This window comes from Camelus dromedarius, chromosome 28, assembly GCF_036321535.1.
Source record: "Camelus dromedarius isolate mCamDro1 chromosome 28, mCamDro1.pat, whole genome shotgun sequence".
NCBI classification, from domain to species: domain Eukaryota; kingdom Metazoa; phylum Chordata; class Mammalia; order Artiodactyla; family Camelidae; genus Camelus; species Camelus dromedarius.
This window is the reverse complement of record NC_087463.1, coordinates 9,421,782-9,447,107: the sequence shown is the minus strand read 5'-3', so window position 1 is coordinate 9,447,107 and position 25,326 is coordinate 9,421,782. Positions and strand designations below refer to the sequence as shown.

The 25,326-nt window shown below is 46.3% G+C and overlaps 1 protein-coding gene, 1 long non-coding RNA gene and 1 other non-coding gene across 5 annotated transcripts in view; 2 read left to right on the top strand and 1 right to left on the bottom strand.

Annotated features, from left to right (window-relative positions):
- LOC116149787 (uncharacterized) overlaps window positions 1–6,491 on the top strand; it is a 38,772-nt gene extending 32,281 nt beyond the window's left edge. Inside the window, exons 7-9 of one of the 2 annotated variants that reach the window (XR_010378173.1) lie at window positions 3,345–3,493; window positions 4,604–4,898; window positions 4,990–6,491. This is a non-coding gene — a long non-coding RNA (uncharacterized LOC116149787). Of the gene's footprint in view, window positions 1–3,344; window positions 3,494–4,603 lie in introns of both variants that reach the window. The other variant, XR_010378174.1, reaches the window with a different exon arrangement.
- MAPK4 (mitogen-activated protein kinase 4) overlaps window positions 1–25,326 on the bottom strand; it is a 148,043-nt gene that overhangs the window by 26,083 nt on the left and 96,634 nt on the right. For both annotated transcript variants that reach the window (XM_031441892.2, XM_064480342.1), the window contains exon 2: window positions 22,733–24,183. In XM_031441892.2, coding sequence (XP_031297752.1) covers window positions 22,733–23,278 — 546 coding nt within the window. In that variant the 5' untranslated portion in view covers window positions 23,279–24,183. The remainder of the gene's footprint in view (window positions 1–22,732; window positions 24,184–25,326) is intronic.
- TRNAA-AGC (transfer RNA alanine (anticodon AGC)) lies at window positions 7,181–7,253 on the top strand. Its single transcript has one exon. It is a non-coding gene; the product is annotated as a tRNA-Ala (tRNA).

Sequence of the window (25,326 nt, the reverse complement as noted above, 5' to 3'; positions counted from 1 at the left end):
CACCAAAGAAAAAGTCTGCCTTCTTCATAGTTTTCCACTGCCCCACTCAGTGGGTCCTGCCCGCCCTTGGCAGATGGTTCTGCAGAAGAGTGGTGATCTTTGTTTCACTGTTTATGACAAAGCATTGCCGGTGATTTGGTTTTCAAAACTATAATAGACACAACAGTTGATGTGTGAACCTGTAGTTTATTCATTTTCATAGCTGTATAGTATTCCAGTGTCTTCAGAGAGAGAGAATTTGTGAAGAGGTACTAGGTATTCTTTTGTTAGGTTTGCTTCTAGCTATCTGCTACATAAATAAAGAATTTGGCTGGTCTTTAGTCCCAGTTCCTGGCAGGGAGCCTCTAGACCCTCTGGAATTTCCTAAGTGATAGGAGTGTCTTTGTGACTCATGGTGGACCCCTGGACAGTTGCAGGATGGGTCTGGCCCAAAAGACCATATAATTAGAGGACTAGGGGGTTGGAGATTCATTTCATTCAGGTGGTCAATGATTTAATCAATCATGCCTCAGCAGTGAAACTGCAATAAACATTCTGGACACTGGTTGAGTGATACACAGTAATCTGCTGAGAGGGTGAGCAAGAATTTGTCACATTCAGGACCCTCCTAGACCGTGCCCTATGGGTCTCTTCTTTTGACTGTTGTGATTTGTATCCTTTATAATAACACTGTCATCTTAAGTAAAGGGCTTTCCTGAGTTCTGTGAGTCTTTCAAGTGAGGAGGTATACGAGCCCCCAGATTTGTAGCCTGAGCACTCCTAAATTTGTAGTGCATGACTGAAGTGAGGGCAGCCCTACGGGGGGACTGCCCTTAACCTGTGAAGTTTGTCCTAACTCTGGGTAAGAACCAAATTACTAGGTTACCAAGTATTCTTTGATTGCTATTATAAGTGGTACATTATTTAAAATTATGTTTTCTGCTTTCAGCCAGTGGACAGAGATGAAGTTGATTTTTGTATACTGATCTTATATTCAGCAATACTACTAAGGTCTTTTTATTAAATCTATTAATTTGCCTGTAGATTGAGGTTTTATTTAGACAACCAGATCATCTGTGAATAATAACAATTTTGCCTTATTTTGCTTGGCAAGGACTAGTGCAATGATGAACAGAAGTGGCAACCTTAGCATGTTCTTAAAAAAAAAAAGCTTTTACCATTTCATTATTAAGTATAACATTGTTGAAGATTTCTGGTTGAAACCATTTTTTAGATGAAAGAAATTCTTTTATTCCTAGTTAGTATGAGTTTTTATCCTTCACAGATACTGTATTTTCTGGAATATTTTCCCACCTTTATTCAGATGATCATGTGGCCTTTTTCCCCTCCTTTTGTTTCTCGTTAAGTCAACATAATAAATTTTCTAATGTCAAACCAACTTTACAATCCTAGGATGAATTCAATTTGGACACGATATTTTTTTTTATATATTGGGGAATTTGGTTTGTTCTGAGTTTTTGTAACTATGTTCGTAAGTGAAAGGGCTCTGTCATTTTCCTTCCCATATCACACTTGTCTGGTTTTGGTAGCAAGGTTATAATGCAGGGGAGCATTTCCTCTTTTTCTATTCTCTATGAGAATTTGATAAAAATCAGTTATTTGTTATTTAAAAGCTTGGTTGAACTTGTCTGTAAAACTCTAGGGCTTGAGTTTTCTTTGTGAGAAGATTTTTTATTGGTTTTTTTGTTTATTGTTGTTATTGGGGGAGAGGGAATTAGGTTTATTTACTTTTTTTTTAATGCAGGTACCCGGGATTGAACCCAGGACCTCATGCATGCTAAGGAGGCAGTCTATCAATTGAGCTATACCCTCCCCTGTGGGATTTTAAACTACTGATTCAGTTTCTTTAATGGTTACTGCGTTATTGAGCTGTTCTTTCCACTTCTTTTCTGAATGCTGGGACAGGGCAATGAACAAAGCAGATAAACTGCAACCTGTACTGTCCACATGCTACTCTTGTAGGGCAGGTGTTTTTATTCCTATTTTGCAGATGAGTAAAGTAAGGCTTAGAAAATAATGCCGTGACCCAGCCAGTTAAGTGCTGAAGCTGTGAATGAGCTGGCTCTTGTTTTGAACAGCTGTGCTATGCTCCCCATCAGCAATTCTCACACTGAATCACCTGGAGGCCTTGTTAAACTCAGATCCTTGGGCTCCACCCCCAGAGAGTTTCCGACTCGGAGCCTGGAGCGGGGCCAGAGAACGTTCATGGCTAAAAAGTTCCCAGGTGATGCTGACGCTGCTGGTCTGGGGACCCCCACTTTGAGAACCACTGCTCTGTACGCAGGACCAAGACTCAGAGTTCCTCGCTGCTGCTTTCACACCCCGCTCCCTCCCCTCCTCACCACGTCTCTCCTCTGAGTGTGCACAGGGGGCCCCACACCGGGCTGACTCCCTGCGTGTTCCCGGGACCTCACCCCACCGCTGCCAGCCAGTCACCATCTGTGTCTAAGTGTGTAATTACCCCTAATTAAACACATTCTCACTTACACTCCACGTAAACAAGTTACGCTGGGAAAAGGGGCTGTTCCTGCACCTGACTTCTCAGGCTGTGTCACGGGCAGCACGCAGCTCACGCCAGCTGATGCTGACTGCGTCGGCGCCCGGCTGGATGACGACGAGGGTCCTTGGGTCCAGAAAAGACCCAGGACTGGAACCACACGGGTTTTCAGGGTGGGTGCTCCTCGGTCTTCCCTTTCTCCATTCAGTGTTGATGGTGACTTTAATGGTTCTTTTTGGCTTGTTGCAGTATCTTCAGACTCGTCAGCCCGATCCCTCTGGTTCTTCCTCATCGGCTCCCCTCTCCCGCCTTCTCCCTCTTCTCCCTGGGGTCCTGCTCTGCCGGGGATGAGACGTCCACCACCCCTGCCCTCATCTGGAACGGCTCCTCCCTCCTTCCCACTGACATCCTAAAAACCCCGCGAGGCTCAGGTCATGCCCCACCTCCTAGGGACGTCCTCTTTGACCCCTCCAGCTCCAAATCACCTCTAACTTAGAGGGAAAATGGGACCAGAAGGGGAGGCAGGAAAAGGAAAGGCTCCATCTGTGTCACTCATTCCACACTGGCTAGGTGCCACCTTGTCTGACTGGCTAAGATTTTAGTCATCGTTCTGTCTTTCCCGTTGGATCATCTGCTCCTGACAGGCAGGGAGCAGCAGTCATAGTCAACGCTGCTATTTATCCAGGGCTTAGCATTCAGACTGATTTCTCAGAGTGACCAGGTGAGGGAGTAGCCTAGTCTTCCTCTTATAGTGCCCAGCACAGACGTTCCACATTCTGCTGCTGGCGACTGCGGTGATAGGTTACTGACTGACATCTGGATGTAACTCTCTTTCCTCCTCTTCCAGGCAGGATGGTGTGGGTGCAGAGTGAAAAAGCGACCAGTGTCAGATCTTCCTGGTGAATCAGTGGCTACCAACATGGTGTCACCGAAGCCCGCTCTATGCAGATAATTCCTGGGGCCTGATCCTCCCACCTTCAGAATAAATTACACGGGGTAATATCCTGGGTATGCAGGAAGCCACCGTTCAAATGCAGAAAGACACCTGTCATTCATTCAACAAGTATTAAATTTTCACAGCTGGGGAGGTACACACAGACATGAGCCCGCATTAAGGAGTTTATAACAGGCTCTGCTGGGTAGAGAGGATACCACAAGGAGCAGCAGGAATGCTTGGTTAGTTGAGTCTCGTTGAGGAGTTTGCCCGTTGTCTCTCAGCAGGACTCTGGGGGAACAGGACACCAGAGGCGAGGAGGAGGGGCACGTTTGGCCCATGAGACAGGGATTATTAAGGGCACTGATAGCCCTGGGTGGGCTGGGACCCTCCGTGCATGGGTCAGGGGTGGAGAGGGGTTGGTGGAGAGTGGTGGAGAGCTCAGTGGCTCAGCCCGCCTGGGGCAGCCCTCAGAGAACCTGAACCCAGCAAGACTGGGACATCCCTGGGGGAAGTCGTTCTGGAAGACGAAGATTTCCAGAGAGCAGAAGGTCTGCCCTGTGTGTACACAGCCCCATGACTTTCTTTTGATTTTAATTGTTTTGGATAGACATATTCCCCAAATATCCAAGGCAACATTTTCAGTAGCTTCACAGTCTTCTCTTTCTCCCATGCTTTTTTTTTTTTTCCCCAAGCAGCAGGACCTTTTTGATTTTCCCCATCCAAAGTCTTGCAAATACTGAGAACTCCTTTTTAAATCAGAGATGGGAAGTCACAGTCCTGCTCAGGGGCCTCCCCTGCATCCCTGTGCCACCCCTGGGCAGAACCCCGGGGCTCCAAGGAACACATATGAAAGCATATGTGGAGGAAACAGCACTGGACGGCCAGTCAGAAGTCCTGGAGGGAAGCCTGGCCCTCCCGCTCACCAGGCACATAAGCCGAGGCCGGCCTCTAAGCCACACTAAGTCTTAGTCTCCTCATCTATCAAATGGGGGACAATAATATGAGCCCTGCCTTTCCCTTAGGATTGTCGTGGGAACCAAATGATAATCAAATATGTGGACAGTACATGCACACTTGAAAGTGCTCCCCCCTCAAGGTCCTGTTGTCCTTCACGTTATACACATCACTGGCTGCTTAAAATACACTGTGATTTAACATCCTTTCTGCAGGGTCAAGAATTGGAACATCATGATTCTGAGCCATCACACACTGCAGCTCTCAGAAATCAAAGGGAGGCAGAAACCCCTTTCAAGAGCCTGATGCCTGTGACTCTTTGTTCTTCATGATGTCGGCCTTTCTATTTTTTCCCGTCTCCTTCCTCGTCAGACTACCGGCTGTCACTTCTCTCCACTCCAAGGGTGCCTGTCTAGTCCCTGGTTTGCTGCCTCTAATCCACCGTGGACTTGACAACTGGATAATGAAGTTTATGAGAGCTGTGTGTAAAGTGAGGGTACACAGACTCAGGTAAAATGTATAATAAACTCCGTGTCCGGGCTATGCACCATCTGTTCAGCAGCCAAGGATCCTTTTAACTTCCGTTTTGCCTGTGGCTCAGATGAACGAGACTGCAAAACAGAAACTGCTGTTCTCACTCCTGAGTTCAAAACTTGTGCTCAGCTTGGGAGCCGCCAGCCAATCCTCACGCGTGCTGTCCCACTGCAGGACCCCACAGGAGGACCCCAGATCAAAGCTGAGTTGACAAACAGGTGTCCTTGTGCCGAGTTCTCTGACCCCAGGTTCTGGCTGCCTTTGGTTCTTTGGTTTTCATTCTTGCCGCGAGCCCTGCTCTGTTCCACCAAGTAGTAAGAAGAGCTCCCATTTCTTGAGGGCTTCCCACCCCTGCCAGGCACCTTGCATTCTTGATCTCAGTTTATCCTTAACACACCTGGCTAAAATAGATGCTGTTATTTCCTTCTTACAGGTATAAAAACTGAGCTCAGAGAGGATGGATGACTTGCTCAAGGTCACACAAGTTTTAAGAAGTAGAATCAGGGCTGGAACCCTGACTGCTGCTCTTCACAGTTCCTTCTCCTGGGCTCTCAGCAGTGAATCCAAGGCCCTGCTACATCCTGGATGTCCAGAGCCTCTCCTACAAGAGGCGAGTGAGTGGTCTGCACCAGAAATCTCACACGTACCTTTTAGTCTGTGGAGAACAGGAAAGATGTCCTCCGGAGAGCAGGATTGGGGTGCATCACCAAGACTGGGGGAGGCCCTGCTCTGGATGAGAAAACCCAAGACCCAGGCTACAGGGAGAGAACAGTCAGGTGGTGTGATTTCTGGAGCAGCAGGGAGGTTGCCTGAAAAACACGAGGCCACCTGCTGGCTGATGCCTGAAAATTCCTTAACCTGGGATTCAACTTTCTCTTTCACAGTCGAGAGTAAAACTTAAAACAGAAACATCTCCCAATTCTGTGGCCATACATTAAAATTCATGCCAAAGTGTAAATGACTGATACCAGCTCCCTTTTTAAGATCCATGGAGGGTTTTGAGAGAAGGAAGAGGTACCCAGTGGTGCTCCTGTGGGCATAAGGAAGGATGGGAAAGACAATAGGGGACAGCAAACTGAGAATGGAAGCTCTAATGTGGGCAAAAGAATGCAAGAGGGGAGACTGAGAGATTACCGGATCTACCAACTCTGCAGTTTTGTCTAAAACTGGTCCTGGCTTCAGATACTCTCACTCTCTTAAAACATGGGAGACATTCTCTGCACAAAGGTGCACTGGGCCTGCTGAAAATCTTTAAGTAAAATCCAAGAATGATTTAAAAAACCTATTTTGCAAAGGAATTCTTCAGGCTTTTTTTTTTTTTTCAATGCTCTGACTTGAAGATGATTGGTTTTGGAAAATTGCCTCTACTTGAATGCCACATGGGCATTTAAATGACAACGTGTCCGTAGGAGATTCCATATATAGGCAGAGTAGGCTCTTATAAATAATATGCCCTAGGGTCTATTAAGTTCAATGGCACTGCTTTTTGTAACGTTTCTCCATCAGAAAACAAAATGTTAAATTTCAACTGACCAGGAATCCTTTCTTAATAAATATCGTTAAGTCAAATTCTTGCTCCTTCTCTATGTCTTGCCCTTCCTGGACATGCTTTGCCTTCTTGCAAGACAGATTTACACTTTATTTTTTAATTGTGAAAGTGGTAGAGGTTTGTTTAAAAAATTTTCAGTCATTAAAGAAATAATCTTTTAAGTGAAAATTATTCCTTGATTCTCAAGATACCCCCAACCCCATTCTCTAAAGGGAATAGCAACTTAGCGTAATTCCCGTTCTTCCTTCCCTCTCTCCATCCATACACAGACTTTCTTTCCAACAATGAAATAATTCTATTATGTTTTACTTTAACCTGCTTTCTTCACCTCAATTGCAGATGACTTCTTATTATGGAAAAAAAGAGCTTTTTAAATGGCTACACAGTGAGTGCACAGTCCCTTTGTTATTTACAGTCTCTGTTCAAAACTTTAAATTTTTGCTCCAGATGGCTTGTTCCCTCCGTGAGTTTGGGTGCTCTGAAATATGTCAGCCTAGGTTAACTCACTGTGTCAGGCTGTTGTTAGCAGCAGGATGCTCTTCTGGAAGGAAATGAGTGTCATTTACCTATAAACTCACACCTGGATCTGAAACAGTAGGAGTGGGAATGGGTTAGAAATGTGAAAGTCCAACCTGAACGGTATCGCTTTAGAACACGGGTACAGCTATCACTGTCCTGTTCTGCTGTCTGTTAAGAAGGGGCCCTTCGGGGAGGGTATAGCTCAGTGGTAGAGCACATGCTTAGCATGCATGAGGTCCTGGGTTCAATCCCCAGTACCTCCATTAAAAATAAATTAAATATACCTGTATTCCCCCTGCCCCACCCAAAAAAACCTACAAAAAAGGGGAGCCCTGGAGAGAAGCAAAGGCAGAGCTGCTGGCTGCATAGGTCACTGTAATGACCTTGAAACAGCCAAGGCAGGTGAAGCAGGAGAGCCAGCTTGGGAGAGCCTTCTGGGGGCTCTAACTCAGGCCTGGCCACCCTTCCTTACAGGCTGTCCCTGTCCAGGCTTTGTGGAGATGTCTAGGGAGACAGAGTCTAAGGTGGATTTGCCAGGGTTCTCAGATCCATCCTCTCTTGCCTCCTTGGTCTCACAGTTCAGAATCTGACACCTCAGTCCTGACTCTGCTCCCCACTCCTCCAATTAGCCAAAGTGGAGCCGAAAAAAGCGGTACCCCTTTCTTGGCTGGCCCTGGGCACCCACGCCCCTAAATAACTGAGACAGACTTCAGGAAAGTCTCACTACATGTAGCAGACATGTCCCCGAAAACTTGGGCCCACGCTGGCTGGAGGAAGATCTCCATCTGCTTAAAATGCACAGGCTTAAAGGGAAGTGTGTTTGCAACATGCACTTTAGGTTAGTACTATCAGGAGCCATGTCTGAGAAGAAAATCTACTGTACAAGGAGGAAGCAGAAGGAAGCAGAATGTTACAAAGAATATCACGTAGACAAAGTTTCAGTGCTACTGAGGAGACGGTTTGGTATTCCAGCGAAATGAGGGTTAAGCACAAAAGGCTTTTTGTTTCAATCCCTGTGGCTGGAAATATCTCTGAAATGTCCCCATTCGATTTCCTGCCTTGGTGCATGGCACCCAGGGAACAGAATTCAATTTTTGATGACTGACTGACTTTCTTAGCTCCCGGGTCTTTCTGAATTTTAGTTCATTCTGGTGGCAGGCTACAGAGAGACGCGTAGAAAATGTGGAAGTCATTCGGCATTTGGTGTTCAGCCTCAGAACTGATTTGAAGTGAAAAATCCAAAGAACAATGGAATTCCTGATGAGACTTGTATTTGTTTTGTTGTCATCCATTTGCTCCACACAGCTAAAGCCAGCTTTTACTATCACCTCGGGCAAGACAGTTTTGGTGGCGATGGGGGGGGGGGGGCCTCTCCAGGTAGTGACACGAGCTGATCTCTAGGCTCTTCTGTTTCATGGCCCTCCAATTCTGTGTCTGAGAACCACGCTGCTCCGGTTGGTTGAGAGTTCCCGCTAATTGCTGTTTTGCTAACTGCCGCGCGTCCCTTGCTCATCAGGAAACTCATCAAGCCCGGACACGCCGGCTCCTGCCGCAGGACTCTGTGAAGGCTGCAGACATACGTCACTGTAACAACAGAAGCCTCCAGGGGAACTGGACACGCCAAGGGCCATTATCTGGCACCGCTCAAGAAGATGATAGTCTTTAAACCTGACCGTTTCTCCCAAACACAGTCTGAGGGTGATGTGAACAGAGCGGCCTTCCTTGGGGAGGCTGAGGTGCAGGGCAGAGACCAGACGTTCAGGGGTGAAGACTGCTTTGGTCTTACACAGTCTTGCATCTAGAATTTTGGGGTCTCTGTCTTGAGATAGGTCTGAGGGGACGATGCTGGGATGGGAGTCCTTGACTGGCATGAGCATCTGTCTCGAGGCTGGTGTCCTGTGGTCACAGTGCCTCCTCATATGTGCACAGCACGTCCGTATCTCTGAGTGTGTGCTCGGTTTTGAACACAGGTCTCTCCTACAGGAGCGTGTAGGATGTAGGTGCACAATCTCTTTCTTGACAGTGAGAAGGCTGAGCCCTGCAGGGTGGGGTGATTTGCTCAAGGTCACACAGTAATGCCTGGGAGGCAGGGGGGGATCCCAGGCCCCTGACGCCAGCCCCTTGGTCTTTCTTCCCGTCTTTGAGGAGATCCCATATTGCTTTAAATTCTAATCCTGCTTCTGCACCCCCAGGAGGGAAGAAAAGCAGGTCCTGGTCACCTGGTGAGTGGGGAGTGGAATGGAGCCTAGAAATCAGATCATCTGAACCTCAGGCCAGGATTTTGTTCCCAAATGAGCAACTTCTTTATGTCTATGCACTCCTAGTGGGCTGTGGGATGCCCATTGTGAATCTCCTGAGCAGGGAGGCTCAGGAGAGGAAACAGGAAGGCGTGAAGGACTGGGGTCGGGGTGGGGAGGGAGGAGAGAGGATAAGGGCAGGTGAGCAAAGCCAGGGCTGGTACCGCCTCCTGGGAGCCAAGTGTGCAAATGTGACAACACCTGCAGGTCACCCCACACGCTGCTCCTGGCCCTCTGGCCCCAATCCTGTCTTTATCCCTGCAGCAGCCTCCATCCTACTCAACTTCATCATCCTAGGACCTTTTGCTGATGGTCCCTAGAGCCCCCCCATAGGGGTGTTCAGTCCAGCCTGCCTTCCTCTGGACTCCTCAGGACTATATATTCTCTTTCATTATAGGTTATTACAAGCTATTAAATATAGTTCCCTGTGCTATACAGTACGACCTTGCTGTTTATCTACTTTATATACAGTAGTTTGTATCTGCTAATCCCAAACTCCCAATTCATCCCTCTCCTCCATATTTCCCCTTTGGTAATCATAAGTTTGTTTTCTATGTCTGTGAGTCTCTTTCTGCTTTTAAAATAAGTTCATTTGTCTCATTTGTTTTTGATTCCACAGATAGGGGATATGTAATATTTGCCTTTCTCTGACTTACTTCACTTAGTATGACCTCTAGGTCCATCCACATTGCTGTAAATGGCATTTATTTCATTCTTTTTTATGGTGGAGTAATAGTACTCCATTGTGTGTGTGTGTGTGTGTGTGTGTGTGTGTGTGTGTGTGTGTGTGTGTGTGATATATGTATCTCCAATCATCTGTTGATGGACATTTAGGTTGCTTCCATGTCTTGGCTATTGTAATAGTGCTGCTATGAACACTGGGGTGCATGTATCTTTTTGAATTAGAGTTTTCTTTCTTTTTTTTTTTTTTTTTTGTCTATATACCCAGGAGTGAGATTGCTGGGTCATACAATAGTATTTAGGTTTTTTTGAGAAAACTCCATACTCTTTTCCAGTGACTACACCAATTTATATTCCAACCAACAGTGTAAGAGGGGTCCCTTTTCTCCACATCCTCGCCAGCGTTTGTCATTTGTGTTCTTTTCGATGGTAGATTTTCTCACAGGTGTGACGTGATATCTCATGGTGGTTTTAATTTGCATTTCTCTGATTATAATGATGTTGAGCATCTTTTCGTGTGCCTGTTGGCCATTTGCATGTCTTCTCTGGATAAATGTCTATTTAGGTCTTCTGCCCATTTAAAAATTGGGTTTGTTTTTTTGATGTTGAGTTGTATGAGCTGTTGATATATTTTGGACATTAACCCTTTATTGAGCATATCATTTGCAAATATTTTCTCCCATGCAGTAGGCTGTCTTTTCATTTTGTTGATGGTTTCCTTTGCTGTGCAAAACTTTTAAGTTTAATTAGGCCTGATTTGTTTATTTTTGCTTTTATTTCTTTAGCTTTAGGAGACAGTTCCAAAAAATATTGCCACGATTTATGTCAAAGATTGTTGTGCCTGTGTTTTCTTCTAGTTTTATGGTTTCCAGACTTACATTTACATCTTTAATCTATTTTGAGTTTATTTTTGCATATGGTATTAAAGAATGTTCTAGTTTCATTCTTTTACATGTAGCTGTCCAGTTTTCCCAGCACTGGTTACGGAAGAGACAATCTTTTCTTCATTGTATATTCTTACCTCCTTTGTCATAGATTAACTGATCATAAGTATGTGGGTTTATTTCTGGGCTCTCTATTCTGTTCCATTGATCTATGTGTCTGTTTTTGTGGCAATACCAAACTGTTTTGATTACTGTAGCTTTGTAGTATAGTCTGAAGTCAGGGAGCATGATACCTCCAGCTCTGTTCTTTCTGAAGATTGTTTTACTGTTTGTGGCCTTTTGTGTTTCTATACCAATTTAAAAATTATTTCTTCTAGTTCTGTGAAAAATGGCATTGGTATTTTGATAGAAATTGCATTGAGTCTGTAGATTGCCTTGGGTAATACGGTCATTTTAACAATATTAATTCTTCCAATCCATGAAAATGGTGTATCTTTCCATTGGTTTGTGTCATCTTCAATTTCTTTCATCAATGTCTTACAGTTTTCCAAGTACAGGTCTTTTACCTCCTTAAGTAGGTTTATTACTAGGTATTTTATTCTTTTTGATGCAGTGGTAAATGGGATTGTTTCCCTAATTTCTCTGTCTGATAGTTCATTGTTAGTGTATAGAAATACAACAGATTTCTGTATATTAATTTTGTATCCTGCAACTTTACTGAATTGATTGATGAGTTTTAGTACTTTTCTGATCGTGTCTTTAGGATTTTCCATGTATAGTATGTCATCTGCAAACAATGACAGTTTTGCTTCTTCTTTTCAAATTTGGATTCCTTTTATTTATTTTTCTTGTCTGTTTGCTGTGGCTAGGACTTCCAATACTATGTGGAATAAAAGAGGTGAGAGTGGGCATCCTTGTCTTGTTTCTGATCTTGGAGGAAAAAGAGTTTTTAGCTATTCACTGTTGAGTATAATGTTAGCTTATATATGACCTTTATTATGCTGAGGTATGTTCCCTCTGTGCCCACTTTCTGGAGAGTTTTTATCATAAATGGATGTTGAATTTTGTCAAAAGCTTTTTCTGCATCTACTGAGATGATCACATGGTTTTTATTCTTCAATTTGTTAATGTGGTGAATCACATTGATTGATTTGCAGATATTGAAAAATCCTTGCATCCCTGGGTTAAATCCCACTTGATCATGGTGTATAATCCTTCCAATGTATTGTTGGATTCAGTTTGCTAGTGTTTTGTTGAGGAAGAATTCACCACCACCAAACCAGCTTTACCTCAAATGTTAAAAGAACTTCTCTAGTCACCAAACCACAAAAAAGAGAACAAAAAGGAGAGGGGGAAAAAAAGACCTACAAAGGATTGCTTTGGCAACTCAGGATCTTCTACAGTTCCATATAAATTTTGGAATTATTTGTTCTGGTTATGTGAAAAATGTCATGGGTGTTTTGACAGGGGTTACATTGGAGCTGTAGATTAATTTGGGTAGTACAGCCATTTTGATAGTGTTGATTCTTCCAATCCAAGAGCATAAGATATCTTTCCATTTCTTTGTATCATTAATTTCTTTCATCAGTGTTTTACAGTTTTCAGAGTAGAGGTAACCTCCTTGGTTAAATTTATTTCTAGGTATTTTGTTGTTTTTGATGCCATGGAAATGTCTATGCCAGTTATAAAATTCTGGTTTTTGAAGTGCAAAAAAAGAAAAAGCGAATGAAGGGCCGCAAGTGGCAAATTAGCCTTTTTTATGGGTGAGTTGTATTCCTTTGCATGTATATGCTGTATCTTCTTTATCCATTCATCTGCTGATGTGCACTTGGGATGCTTCCATGTCTTGGCTATGGTAAATAGTGCTGCTGTTGATAGCGGGGTGTATGTATCTTTTTTAATTAATGCATTTGTTTTTCTCAGGTGTATGTCCAGGAGTGGAACTGCTGGGCCATATGGTGGTTCTGTTTTTGGGTTTTTGAGAAACCTCCATATTGTTTTCCATGGTGGCTGCACCGGTTTGCATTCCCATCAGCAGGGTAGGGGGTTCCCTTTTCTCCACATCCTTGCCAACATTTGTTGCTTGTGTTCTTTCTGATGCTGGCACTCAGGTGTGGGATGGTGTCTCATTGATTTTGATGTGCATCTCCCTGATCGTGGTGATGTGGAGCAGCTTATCATGTTCCTGTGGGCATCTGCATTTCCTCATTTAGAAAAATGCTGTTCTTCTGCCCATATTTTAAATGGGTTGTTTGTTTGCTTTTTAATTGAAGTACAGTTGATTTAAAATGTAAAAAACAACAAAGAAAAAAGAGTCAACCTGATTATTAGTATACAAAGTAACAAATGTAAAAAAAAAAAAAAAAAAAAGTAAAACTTTTGTGCTTCAAAGGTAACACCAAGAAAGTAAAAAGGTACTTCAAACAATGGAAGAATTTTTTTTTGCAAATCATGTATCTGATAAGGGACTTGTATCTAAAATCTAAAAAGAACTTTTACAATTCTATATAAAAAAAACCCCAATAACCCAATTATAAATGGACAAAGGATATGAATAGACAGTTTCCCAAAGAAGATATACAAATGGCCAATAAGCACATGAAAAGATGTTCAACATCATTAGCCATCAGAGAAATGGAAATCAAAACCACAATGACATTCCACTTTGCACCCAGTAGGATGGCCAGATGAAAAACAAACACAGAAAATGACAAGTGTGGGTAAAAGTTTGGAGAAATTGAACCCTCGCACATTGTCGGTGAGAATATAAAATAGTGCTGCCATTTTGGAGAACATTCTGGTAATTCCTCCAACAGTACCATATGACCCAGTAATTCCACTCCTGGGTATATATCTAAGACAAATTAAAACCTCTGTAAACACAAAAACCTGTGCATGAATGTTCATAGCAGTGTTATTCCTGATAGCCCCAAACTGTAAGCAACCCACATGTCCATCAGCTGAGGAACAGATAAACGTCCAGACGATGGAATGTTATTCAGCAATAAAAAGAAGTGAAATACTGAAACCTGCCACCACATGGATGAACCCTGAAAATACCAAGTAAAAGAAGCTAGCCACAAAGGACTACATATTGCACAATTCTGTTCATATGAAATGGCCAGAACAGGCAAATCTGTAAAGGAAAAAATGTAGATTTCTTGGTTGCCTAGGGCTGGGGGAGATGGGGACTTCAGAGGGTGATGACTTGGTGGGTGTGGTTTCTTCTTTGGGGTAATGAGGATGTTTAAAAATTGATTCTGGTGATAGATAACATGACTCTGAACATACTAAAAGCCATCGGACTGTACATTTTAAATGGGTGAGTTGTATGTTATGTTGATTGTATCTCAATAAAATTTAAAAAAAAGTTTAAAGACAAATATAAGCCAGTGTTCTACTGAAAGAGATACCCTAGCTGGTAGCCTTTTTCCAACCAGCTACATGCAGGGGCAGTGAGCTCTGGGCCCATCAGTGGGAACCCTTGCTCCTGGCAAGCAGTCCCTGGGCCTCCGTAAGTTTCCAGTGGGGAGAAGATGGAAGGAGCGGGCATGTGGGAGTCCTGGGGGACAGCAGGCAGGACAGGAGAGGGTGGGAGACTGCGTGGCAACCCACAAAGAGAAGGAAGGGCCGAGGACACAGGGATCATAATTTCCTGTCCTGGCTCATTCATCTTTGCTCACTGTGGGGCCCAGGGAAGGTCGCAAAACTGCTCTGTTCTCCACGTGTCCTCACAGGGAAAGCAGATGCAAGTGCCCCCTATTTCATGACTCCCTCCCCTCTTCTCATCACAGAAGGTAGCAGGGGAGTTCTAGAGTTCTGAAGCCAAGCCCCGTTGCATCAGCTGCTCCTGGTCCCCAGAGGCAGGTCTGGTCCTACTCTGCTTCTTATTAACAGTGAGTCTTAGATGAGCCTCTCAACCCCACGGGTTCCCCAGTCCTCAGCTCTCAAGTGAGAAGAAGAATTAACCTGACCTACCTCCCTCAGAGGGTTGGTATGAGGCTCCAGAGTGATCATGGATGGGAAGGAGCTTCCAGCATGCATGACTGTGAACTTCAGGGAAATGTTCAGGGTAGGTATGATGCTACTGGTCCCCCAGCTAGGGTAGCCACTGGCTGTTCACGCTCTCTCATTAGCTTCTGACCCACACAGCATTTGCAGATTGGCTGGGGTCGGGGTTGAGTGCTGCTGGTGCCCACAGAACAGAGTCCCCACCAAAGGCCAAAGAGAACCAGAGGCACCAACTCAGTCCTCCTGGCTTCAGACTCCTCTGCATGCACCTTGTGATCTACAGACAGCCTCCTTCCTCCCCGGTGATTGCTCAGGCCTGTGACGCCAGGCCAGGCAGGTCATTCTGTGCTCCCGGGCTGGTTCTCCTGCACAAGGAACTGCGACTCCAACTCCAAAGTCAAAGGGGTGAACGTGCCCCTGGGCCAGATGCCACTGTGGTGCTGGACCCTCCTCTCTTAGGGACCAAACAATTTCAGTTGACCACTTTTTGCAACAAATATGTTCTTGGTAAACTTGCTCTTGCAGTAAACTTTCCCAAAGTCCCACCCTAAAAGGTTATTGTGAAAAAACTATGCATGTTAATGTTGCACCTTTTTTTTGAATTATAGAAAAAGAAAAAAAAACCCATGTGTAGTCCAATTGTTAGCATTTTTGAGTTTTTACCTCTAGTCTATTATTTATATGTCATTTTTCTCCTTGTTTTCAATTCTTAGGATCATACCATCTATCCAATTCTGTATCTTGCTTTTTAACCCTAATCATTATTACATAAACAGGTTCTGTGTTTATTGTAAATTCTTCAAAATCACCATTGAAAATGGTTGTATAACTTCCTGATTAGTGGATGAAAATGAAAAGACAACCTGCAGAATGGGAGACAATATCTGCAAATGATGCAACTAACAAGGGACTAATTTCCAAAATACACACAAAAAATTATTGAAAATGTCCCAAATATGGAACAAAAACCAATTTACAGAACCAAGGAGCTCAATGAATTACCTAAACAGGATAAGTACAAAGAAAAGCACACCTAGGTACATCACAGTCAAGTTGCTAAAAGTTAAATATCAAGAGAAAATCTTGAAAGCAGAGGAAAACAAAGACACATTACACACAGAGGAACAATGATATGACTGAAGACCTGCTTTTCAGAAAGAATAGGAATTGGAAGTAAAGCAATGACATTTTTAAGTACTGAAAGAGAAAAATATTGTAGATTTAACATTTTATATCCTGGGAAAACAAACTTTGAAAACGAGAGTACAATAAAGACACTTTCTAGATAAACCAAGAATTTGTCCCCAGCAAGCCTGTACTACATGAAACATGAGCCCCCCTCCAGCATTCCTAGCTGGAAGGCTGACTTCCTGCTTTTTGAACTCTTCTGGAGCTTTAGAGCTTGCATAGGAGGTGAGGTGGCAGCTCTAACTGTGAGTAGATGAGTGTGCAGGCTGGTGTTGACAGTAAGGAGGGAGCTATTGATCTCTGCACTATTTGACTGCAACCATTCACCCCAGTGGAGAACCAGACCCTCAGTCTGAAGAGGAAGGCAGCAAAGCATGGCTGGTATGCACTGGTACTGCTGGGCCAGTCATCAGAATAATTCAGTGGCTGCAAACTGGTTGGGAAATAGCCATTGCTCCAAGCCTCTTCTTGCTCATCACCTTGGCCTCATTCCCAGATACTCCCAGACACTCCCAGACCTCCCTATGATCCAGGAATAAAAGGTCGATTCCTGGCAAACACGGCACCTCCAAGACCCTGCGTTAGGACTCTGCCAGTTTCCTTTCTAATTGGTTGCTGCCTGGACCATGCCAGTTATTAAAGATTTATGATATTGCGCCTGGGGGTAGGTGGGGTTGCTTCCCAGGAAGGGAGGCCTGGGTGTAGTGTTCTGGGAGTGGGTGGAAGAGGACCCCAGGAGGCCCAGGGACAGAGCGAAGACCCTGCCTCTGGGGGTGGGGCTGCAGTCAGAAGGTGGGGAGGCATGGAAAGCCAACAAAGTTAGCTTTTCCAAGTCAGCCTGAGCGTTCAGGGACACGACTCTCTAGCACAACCTCTGTTCTAATTCCCTAGGTCATATTTTTCCCTTTTAAAAAGGGATATTTCATCGCCTTTTAAATAAATCTTTTCAGCTCCACTGATTTGGAATAACATGCTTAGAGGCTTAAGAACTTCTAGCTGGGCCCTCAGCAAGTGGTCCTTCAACAAGGCCACTTTCTCATGAAACCCTGGCCCTTGAGAGTGGCTGGGTCCCTCCCAATGCGAGCCCTGTGGACCACCCCAGTCATATTCTGAGATCCCAGTGAAGCCCTTCCTCAGTTCCTGTACCGAGGGACCTGCATCTTTAAGGTGGAGGCCACGCAAAATATAAGCACACAGAACACCAAATGGGCGTTCTCCTGATCTGCAGCACAGACTCCATTTCAGCCGCAGAAATGGGCACTCCTCATCCTCAGTTCTGTTTCAGAGGAATCTGTGCTGCAGGGGAGCTTTCCGTCTGTCTGCCCAGGTGGACACAGGGAGGTTATCTTGGCCTAGACCAGCAAGAAGCCATCAAAGGATGGCAGAGAGGCGAGGTTGATCAGCATGACTGAACCGGCATAAACGCAGCTGATCCAAGCTCTGCGCAAAGCCTTTGGAAGCTGGCTGGAGTGTTCCCCATCAAGTACCTCTTTGCCTCCTTTGGGACCTTGAACTGAGCCACATGCCTTAATGAACAGCAGTAATTTGCTGAGCCCTCAATCAAACACTCAATCTCACTGAGCTGTGAAAGCAAGGTCTTGTTTTTAAATAACATCCAGTGAAGTAGTTTACACCAGATTGTAAAGTGTGTTGTTCTCAAATCATTGTTCGCATCACCTAACTCTCGTTAAAGTCAAACCTAAACAGAACCAAAACTCCTTGTGATGGAGTTCCCTGGTTTGTGCAGCTTTCTGCCAAGCTGGAGTGATGGTGGACCAGGCCATTTCCAATGGATGCGGCTGAGGCCCTAAAATTCATCTTGCCTAAAACCACCTGCACAATTCCCTGTCATGGTGCCTGATACCCCACTATTAACTACTCCTTTTGCTGAAGGTACCAACTTCAAACACACCTATGTCGCCTGGAAGGAGTTCTTAGCCTTCTTTTTTGGGCACAAGTTTGAGAACTCCACCTGCAGGCTACAGCAAACACATCAGGAGCATATGCTTTCTGTCCACAGACCAGCGATGCCACGTCTTCAGATCACGGTGCTTCTAAGCTCACAGGCATCAGAATCACGCGGAATTTCGTTAAACCACAGCTTGCTGGGCCCTGCCCTGAGTTTCTGATTCCGCTGGTCAGAGACGGGACCTGAGAATTTGCATCTCTCCCGAGTTCCCAGGTAAAGCTGATACCACTGGTCCAGAGCCTCGCTTTGAGGACCACTGTACCAGTTGATTTCTAAGGCATCTTCATGAGACATGGAGGCCGAGTGTGAAAGTATTCTGCTCATGACTCATGAGGTAAGAGCACAGGCAGTTCTGAAGGAGAAAGGGGTAGAGCCCAGAGGCAGGCCAGCCCAGCAGAGAACTTAGACGTGCTCAAATGATCCACCAAAACATACTCTAATGGGCCTCTTATGCTTGCTTTCTTTCCCAGGTATTTTCTGCCCCCAGGAATGGCAAGACTGCTGACAGGCCTAGAAAGGACAAAAGGTGGTCCCCTCTCCCAGGCCCCTTCCTGGGGGGTTGCGTTCCCACAGCTAGTCAGACCATCAATGCACTGCGCAGCCCTCGGCACCCTCTCCTGGGGGGGCTCCTGGCATCTCTTAGAATTTACACAGGACTTAGTGAAGTCTTAAACTACCCTTTTTTTCTCTTTTGAGATTATCTACTACCTAATAGGATAAATTCAAAGGAAAATATGCTCTGATCCTTCAGCTGCCTCTTCTTGACACAAACACAAGGAACTAACCAGTGGGCCTGCTGAGAAGGCGGGCAGGAAGAGGTTCATGACGGGACCACAGGCTGGGCGGCCACCCTCTGGCAGGGCCTCGTACTCCCCCTTTGGCCCTCACATCGGAGTTGGTTCCATATGTCAGTGGAGGGGAACTGGATCCGGGTGTCTGCCTAGTGTTACCATGGCATCTGCTGGGGCAAGAGGTTCTGTTTGTGAGTTAGCCCTTTGTCCATCTCAGAGCCCTGGGCTCCCCCACTTACATTTGACTCTAACAAGAATCCTATGAAACAAGCAGAATGGGAATGATGACCCCATTTGGCAGATAAGACAATTGAGAAGCGAGGCTCAGAGAAAACAGTGGACATGGAGTTGAAACAGTGTGTTGTACTCCTGGCTCAGGCACTCCTTGTGTGGCCTTAAGCGGGCCTCTTCCCCTTTCTAGGCCTCAGTTTTACCATCTGTGAGATGGAAGGAGTGGACAAGGTGATTGGGGGTCTCCGTACAGATCTCTTATTCTGAGGATGAGCGACACAAGGAAAAGGACTTGCCTGAGGCCGTGCAATTAATGACACGGAGAAGCCGGAGGCCGCTGTGCCGTCTCTGTTGAGTGAGAACCATCAGCGCACCCCACCGCCACCCACTGCCAGCTCCCTGACCGTGTGGGCCAGCTGGGGCCTCGAGCTCCACTCTGCCTTGCCAAGACCAAGACCCCTGGGAGGGTGTGGTTGGAGGACACGTGCCCAGATGCTCCCTGACCATGACTTGAAGCCCCAGTGCTGCCAGCTGCTCATTAGAGAAGAGAAGCCCATTTCTTTGGCACAGACAAACACAGTGACACCTACCCTCTACCAGGCCCTGTGCTAGGAGAGGGGACATGGGAGTGAAGGAAACTTGCTGTCTACCTGTGACAAAGTGACAATGAGTAGAGTGAGCACCAGCTGCTGCATCCTGGGGTCCAGCCCCCAGCTGGGTCACAGAGCCTGTCCCTGGCATGGGGTGCAACCCACACCGAGGCACCAGCTGCAGCCCAGGTGAGCACGATCAAAGCAAGAGCGGGGTCCATGGAACTTGAGGAGTGGTCAAGTTCAGAGCCATTCACAGTAGGCATCATCTTCCAAGCCCACCACGGGGAACAGATGCACACGCCTGGACCCAACCAGTCCACTGGCTGGAAGAATTCTGTGCTCTCCTTCTGAGAGTCAAACCTTCTAGGCACGTGGAATCAATGAACCCAACTAGCTTCCTATCTGTAATGTGCTGGTAAATGACAATTCCTCCATTTGTTCAAGACAGTCAACAAAATCAGCTGGGTCAGGCCTCAGACTCAGGATTAGACTGCCTGGAGGAAACCAAGATGTCTGTGACATGGTCGTCAAGAATCAAGGAGCTCTCAGCCTCAGAGAGCACAAAAGACATGGGCACAAATGCCATAAGAGAATGGCTGGTGCTAGGAGATCCAGGTTAGGGGTGGGGGAAGGTGACATGGGAATTCAAAGGAAGGAAAGGTACATTCCAGCTGGGGACCCAGAAAGCCTTCGTGAAGGAGATGGCACATGGAAAGACCATCCATCAAGGCAAGGAGGCCAAGTTCTCGTGTCCCTTCTGCCACAGTCAGCCAAGTCATCTCGAGAAAGCCAGTTCTCTCCATTTTCAAATGGACCATTTGCCCCAAGTGCCTCACAGCATTATGAGAATTAAATGAGAACTGATTTAAATGCACATCAGATAAATAAAGGCACCAAATAGAAAGCTTTCATCATCACTCAGGGAAGAGCAGGGAGGAAGCTAAAAGCAGAAAGTTTATGAAGGAGGAAGCAGTTGGGGGCGGGTGACGCCTGCCAATCGCAGGGCAGATGTGAACACCTACTGGGCTCTTAACTGGCTCCAATGATTTTTTTTTAACCTCCCACGGCTAATTTTATTGAAGAGAGAGCCCATGAAGAGTAAGTCGGATCATCTAACTGCCTCTGCATCAGGAAAATGAAAGTCCCAACCAGAGAGGGGGCTTCCCATCCCTGAGTAACAGGAGCACGGCCGTTTGCGGTGGTCAGGGAACCTGGGGCTCCCTTCCCCCGGCTCCCAGCACAGGGCCAGGGCCTGGTGAACTCAGCACTCATTACACGAATGCATGGGGTCCTTACCACTTCCCAAGGGGCTTTGCTTTCATGTTCCATTTCAATTTGTAAGTACAGGCCAGTGGGGCAGGCAGGATGTGTATTATCACCCCTGTCAAGGATGGGGAAACGGGGGCTCGCAGAGGGTGACTGTCCGCGTCCCAGGCAGCGCCATCAGGAGGGACCCCAGGTCTCTGCCTCCTCACACAGCATCACTTCCTCACACCACGCACCTCCCAAGACTTGTTGCCACAGCCAGTCTTTGCCCCAACCGTCACCAGTCACCTTCCCCGGTTGTACTGAAGGCCTGCTATGTGCTGTTCTGAGCACATTCCCCGTAATACTTCACTTAATCAGACCCTTGCATTGAGGAAATTCCTATTATTATCCCCAAATGTACCGGTTTATTCCAATTCAGAAGGTGGTTTTACACATCCCAGAAACAGAATGCCATTGATTCTCTGATCCTTGTACCAAATAAGAACAGATTTGGGTTAAAATCTTTGGTTCAGTTGTTTGGAGACATTGCTTAGAAGAAAGAGAAACAGCACAGGGAGTCTGTAAGACAAGAGAGCTTTTTATTTTTTCTCTCTTTTTTCACCGTGGACATTTCTTCCTACAGAATCAGCTGTCAGTTTTGACAGATGGCCTGGCTGCAGGCCAGGGGACAGAGGGTAAGTTCGTGGTTAAGACGGCACCAGGGAGCTAGAGCCAGCTGGGCAGATTCAGGGTCCGAAATCAAGGCCAGAGCCCAAGTTCCAGCCACCTCCCCTAGACGCCGCACCAGGCAGGCCAGTGCCTGTCTCGGTGTCTGTGACCTTCTGGCTGCAGGCAAGTAGGGTGGCAAGAGAGAGAAGAGGAATGGGGCCTCAGGGAGAAAGCTGGAGTATGTTCAAGGTCAGAGCTCCCCTCCTCTCTCACGAACCACCTCTGCCCCTTGGCTGATAAGTTTACCGTGCAACTACTTCCTGAGGGATGTATTCATTCTAGTAAAAATTCATGACACAAAGGTTTTGGCAGGAGGCTGGAAATCACACTCACCCCACAGCTCTGTTGAGGGGCACCTGGCTGAGGTGCTCAGGGGCACCCTTAAAGTGGCAAGAAATGGGGTAAGAGGAACAGAATTTCAGAGGACTCCCAGCTCCTGAATGAGTATCAGTTTCTTGACCAGTGTGGCCAGGTCAGCTCTGATCTCTGCAGCTGCTGGGGCATTTAGCTGCCCACCACGTGGGGTCTTGGTACTGTCCAGACACCTGTGGCTTTAGAATCTCACTAGGGGGCCAGGCATCACTGGATCTGGGAGAGCTGAGCCATTAGCTGGATAATGTACACTGATAATTAGTTTATCAAATTAACCGTTCGTGCCTCTGTCCACTGACTGAGAGAACAGAACACAAGAGTCGGTCAGCTCTGATGGGGAGAGGAGGTGAGACAAACCAGAGCTAAGACTCAGATGGTGGGAGGCCTGAGCAGAGAGTAGGAAGAGGAGGTGGTCAGGCAGATAGCAGGGATAAGAAGATGCTTGCGGCAAATTCACCAACCACACAATTTTAAAGCCAAACGTAAGACTTCAGAGCTGGATCATCTGGTCCAACTCCCTCTTGTAACGCCTTGAGTTATTGGTCATGGCCACGTGGCAGAGCCAAGACTAAGAACCAGAACTCCTCTACTCCCCCCAAAACAGATTTTCCGGCCAGTGATCTTTCTGGCACCCCAGAGACTGACCTCAGTCTCCTGATCCCACTGGGGTTAGGAATCCCCTCCAGAACAGTGAGCATTCTTGAAGATCCTATGGACCACCCCCATCAGCCATTCCAGCCAGACATACCTTGTGTGAGTAATGCTGGTCAACGATCCTCGCCAACCCGAAGTCCCCGATCTTGAGCACGAGGTCCTCCGTGCTGATGAAGATGTTGGCGGGCTTCAGGTCCCTGTGCAGCACGTTGGCGGAGTGGATGTACTTGAGGCCTCGAAGCAGCTGGTACATGAAGAGCTTCGCATGCTCCTCAGTCAGCGTGCCCTGCTCCAGCAGGCGTGCCAGGTCGGTCTCCATGTACTCCTGGACGATGTAGGCCACACTGAACTTGAATAGCTCACCCTGCAGGTCGGCGCCCTTGGGCCCCAGGACCTCATACACCTTCACGATGTTGTCATGGTCCAGGCGCCGGATGATCTTGATCTCCCGGAGCGCGTGCTTCATGCTGCGGGTATCGCTTAGGGTGATCTTCTTCACGGCCACCTTGCGGCAGGCCCTACTGTCCACGGCTGACAGCACCAGCCCGTTGACGCCAAAGCCCAGGGGTTGGAAGTCAACAAAGCGCCCGCCAAGGTCATACCCATAGACACTGGCAATGCAGTCGCCCTTCTCAGCCATCGTTGGCTCAGTGGTCAGGGGCTGCCCGTGGGACAAAGGGGCAGTCAGGAAAGGACAAGTCCCAGTTAGTGGCTTCCCCAGCAAGCCTCATTCTGTCAAGTCCCGAAGCTGAGAGATGCTTTTTCTCTGGGTGATGTCACTGCCACCAGTTCTCTGGAGACAAGAGTGGCACATGTCCATACTCGCTGAGCTGCAGAAGCTGGAGGCTCAGACTAATTTCTTAACCTGCACTGGGAAGACTGTCCAACAACTCCTACGTAACCTGCGCCTTCCTGGAAACTTAGAGTGGCTCATGATTCTTTCAAATATAGCATCTTGGAAAGAAAATCCAGCCTCGTTATCTACGTGAACGTAACGTTTTCTGTCATGATGGACCACAAGGTAAAGATGCAGAAACTCTCCCCTTTAAATTCTTTGTTAAAAGAAGTTCCTTCTAGCTGAAATGCAGAGCTGTTGCTGAGCTGGGGCTGAGCTGTGTTCCTTTACTTTCGATGGTCCAAAGCTCAGTGGTATCACAGCCTCTGGCCTGATAAAGGCTGTGTCCCGAGTAGTATGTTGGGATTCCAACAATGGTTCTGGAGGCTCATAGGGATTTCTTTCCACCTCTCTGCCAGCTCTCCTTTTCACCAGCTCCCTTAGATTCTGAAACCCAAACCAGTCTGCTGAGCATTAGTAAAGAAAGCTGGAGAAATCCAAGCACCTTTCATGAGCTCTGTACCAAGTTACACTTTTGAAGTCCCAAACCCGAGAGCAGCTGAGCTGCCCAGCCAGGATCCTCCAGAGGCTTCCGACGTGAGCAGCATCCTCTGTCACCCCGTCATCCACGCCACCCTGAATAAGACTGTGTTCTGCTGGACCCAGAGAGGCTGCAGGAATGCGGCATCTTTCAGAGCGAGTCTCCTTCCCTGTTAGAGAAATAATGTTGGGTAAATTTCCACGCTCTGGCTTCCAACACCTTCCCACTTGTGTGTCTTTTGTTAACCAGCCCAAGTGTTATTTGATCTGTCCAGCCAGCTGAAACACTGCTTGCTCAGGGGATTCCAGGCTTTGCACTGCCCAGTCACCCCTCCTGCTATGTGCAGCACTCCCCTGGAAAAGAGAGAAGATGGATTGATTTGATAAGACCATCAAATGGTGTGCCTTTTATGTAAATGCCTGCTCCCTGAAGGTTAACATGCACAATCTGTGGGTGGCAGTGATCAGCTCTGACCTTTGTGAAAATCATTCGTTATGCTCTCCAAACACACACATCAGCACTAGCTGAGAAGGGTGAGTAAAAAGCAACTAGTTGCAGACAGAAAATAAAGGATCAATACTTTCGTTTTTCAGCTTGGACCCCTTTTCTTCCTTCTTTGCACATGTCTTTGAATATGTTGAGAGAATCTGCCATGCACTGAGATTTAATCTCCACATCTCTTGTTTTCCATGTAGACAGCAATAAACTCACATACCAAGTTACAAGGAAATTTTATTACCACCCTAGAAAAGGGACTCTCTGCCCAGCAAACCATCACACTGACTACTTAGTGTGACACCAGGACTGGCATAGTGAACTGTATTCTTTTTGATGATGGGGCTATAGCTCTTCAGAGCAATGGGTCCTATCCTGACTGCCCTCTGGCGGCAGCTGACTCAAATTACAGGCATAGGACCTAAGTGGGGAGGGAACCCCCCCCCCCAGCGAAACTAGCGATGTAAATTCAGACCTCTGAAGTAAAGGCATTATCATAGCTTCTAAGAGGGTGGCAGGTTTTATAAGTTTATCAAGTTCACAGACACAGAGAACAAATACTATATCCTGTGCAAAGGAGTGAAATCTCACCGGGACTGCTTCTCAATTCTCATCATATTGTAGGGATCCCTGGAGGGCTACTTTCACATCTGAACTCTACAAATGATGAATGAAGCAAAATAAAAATAAATGCAATGCTCTAAAATAAAGGGAGCAAGTTAGGGGAACAGATGATCTGAAACAGTAAATAATCAGATGCCTCTAAAGACTGCTAATGAAAGGAAACATGCCAAGAGTCTGGAACAAAGCTCAACAG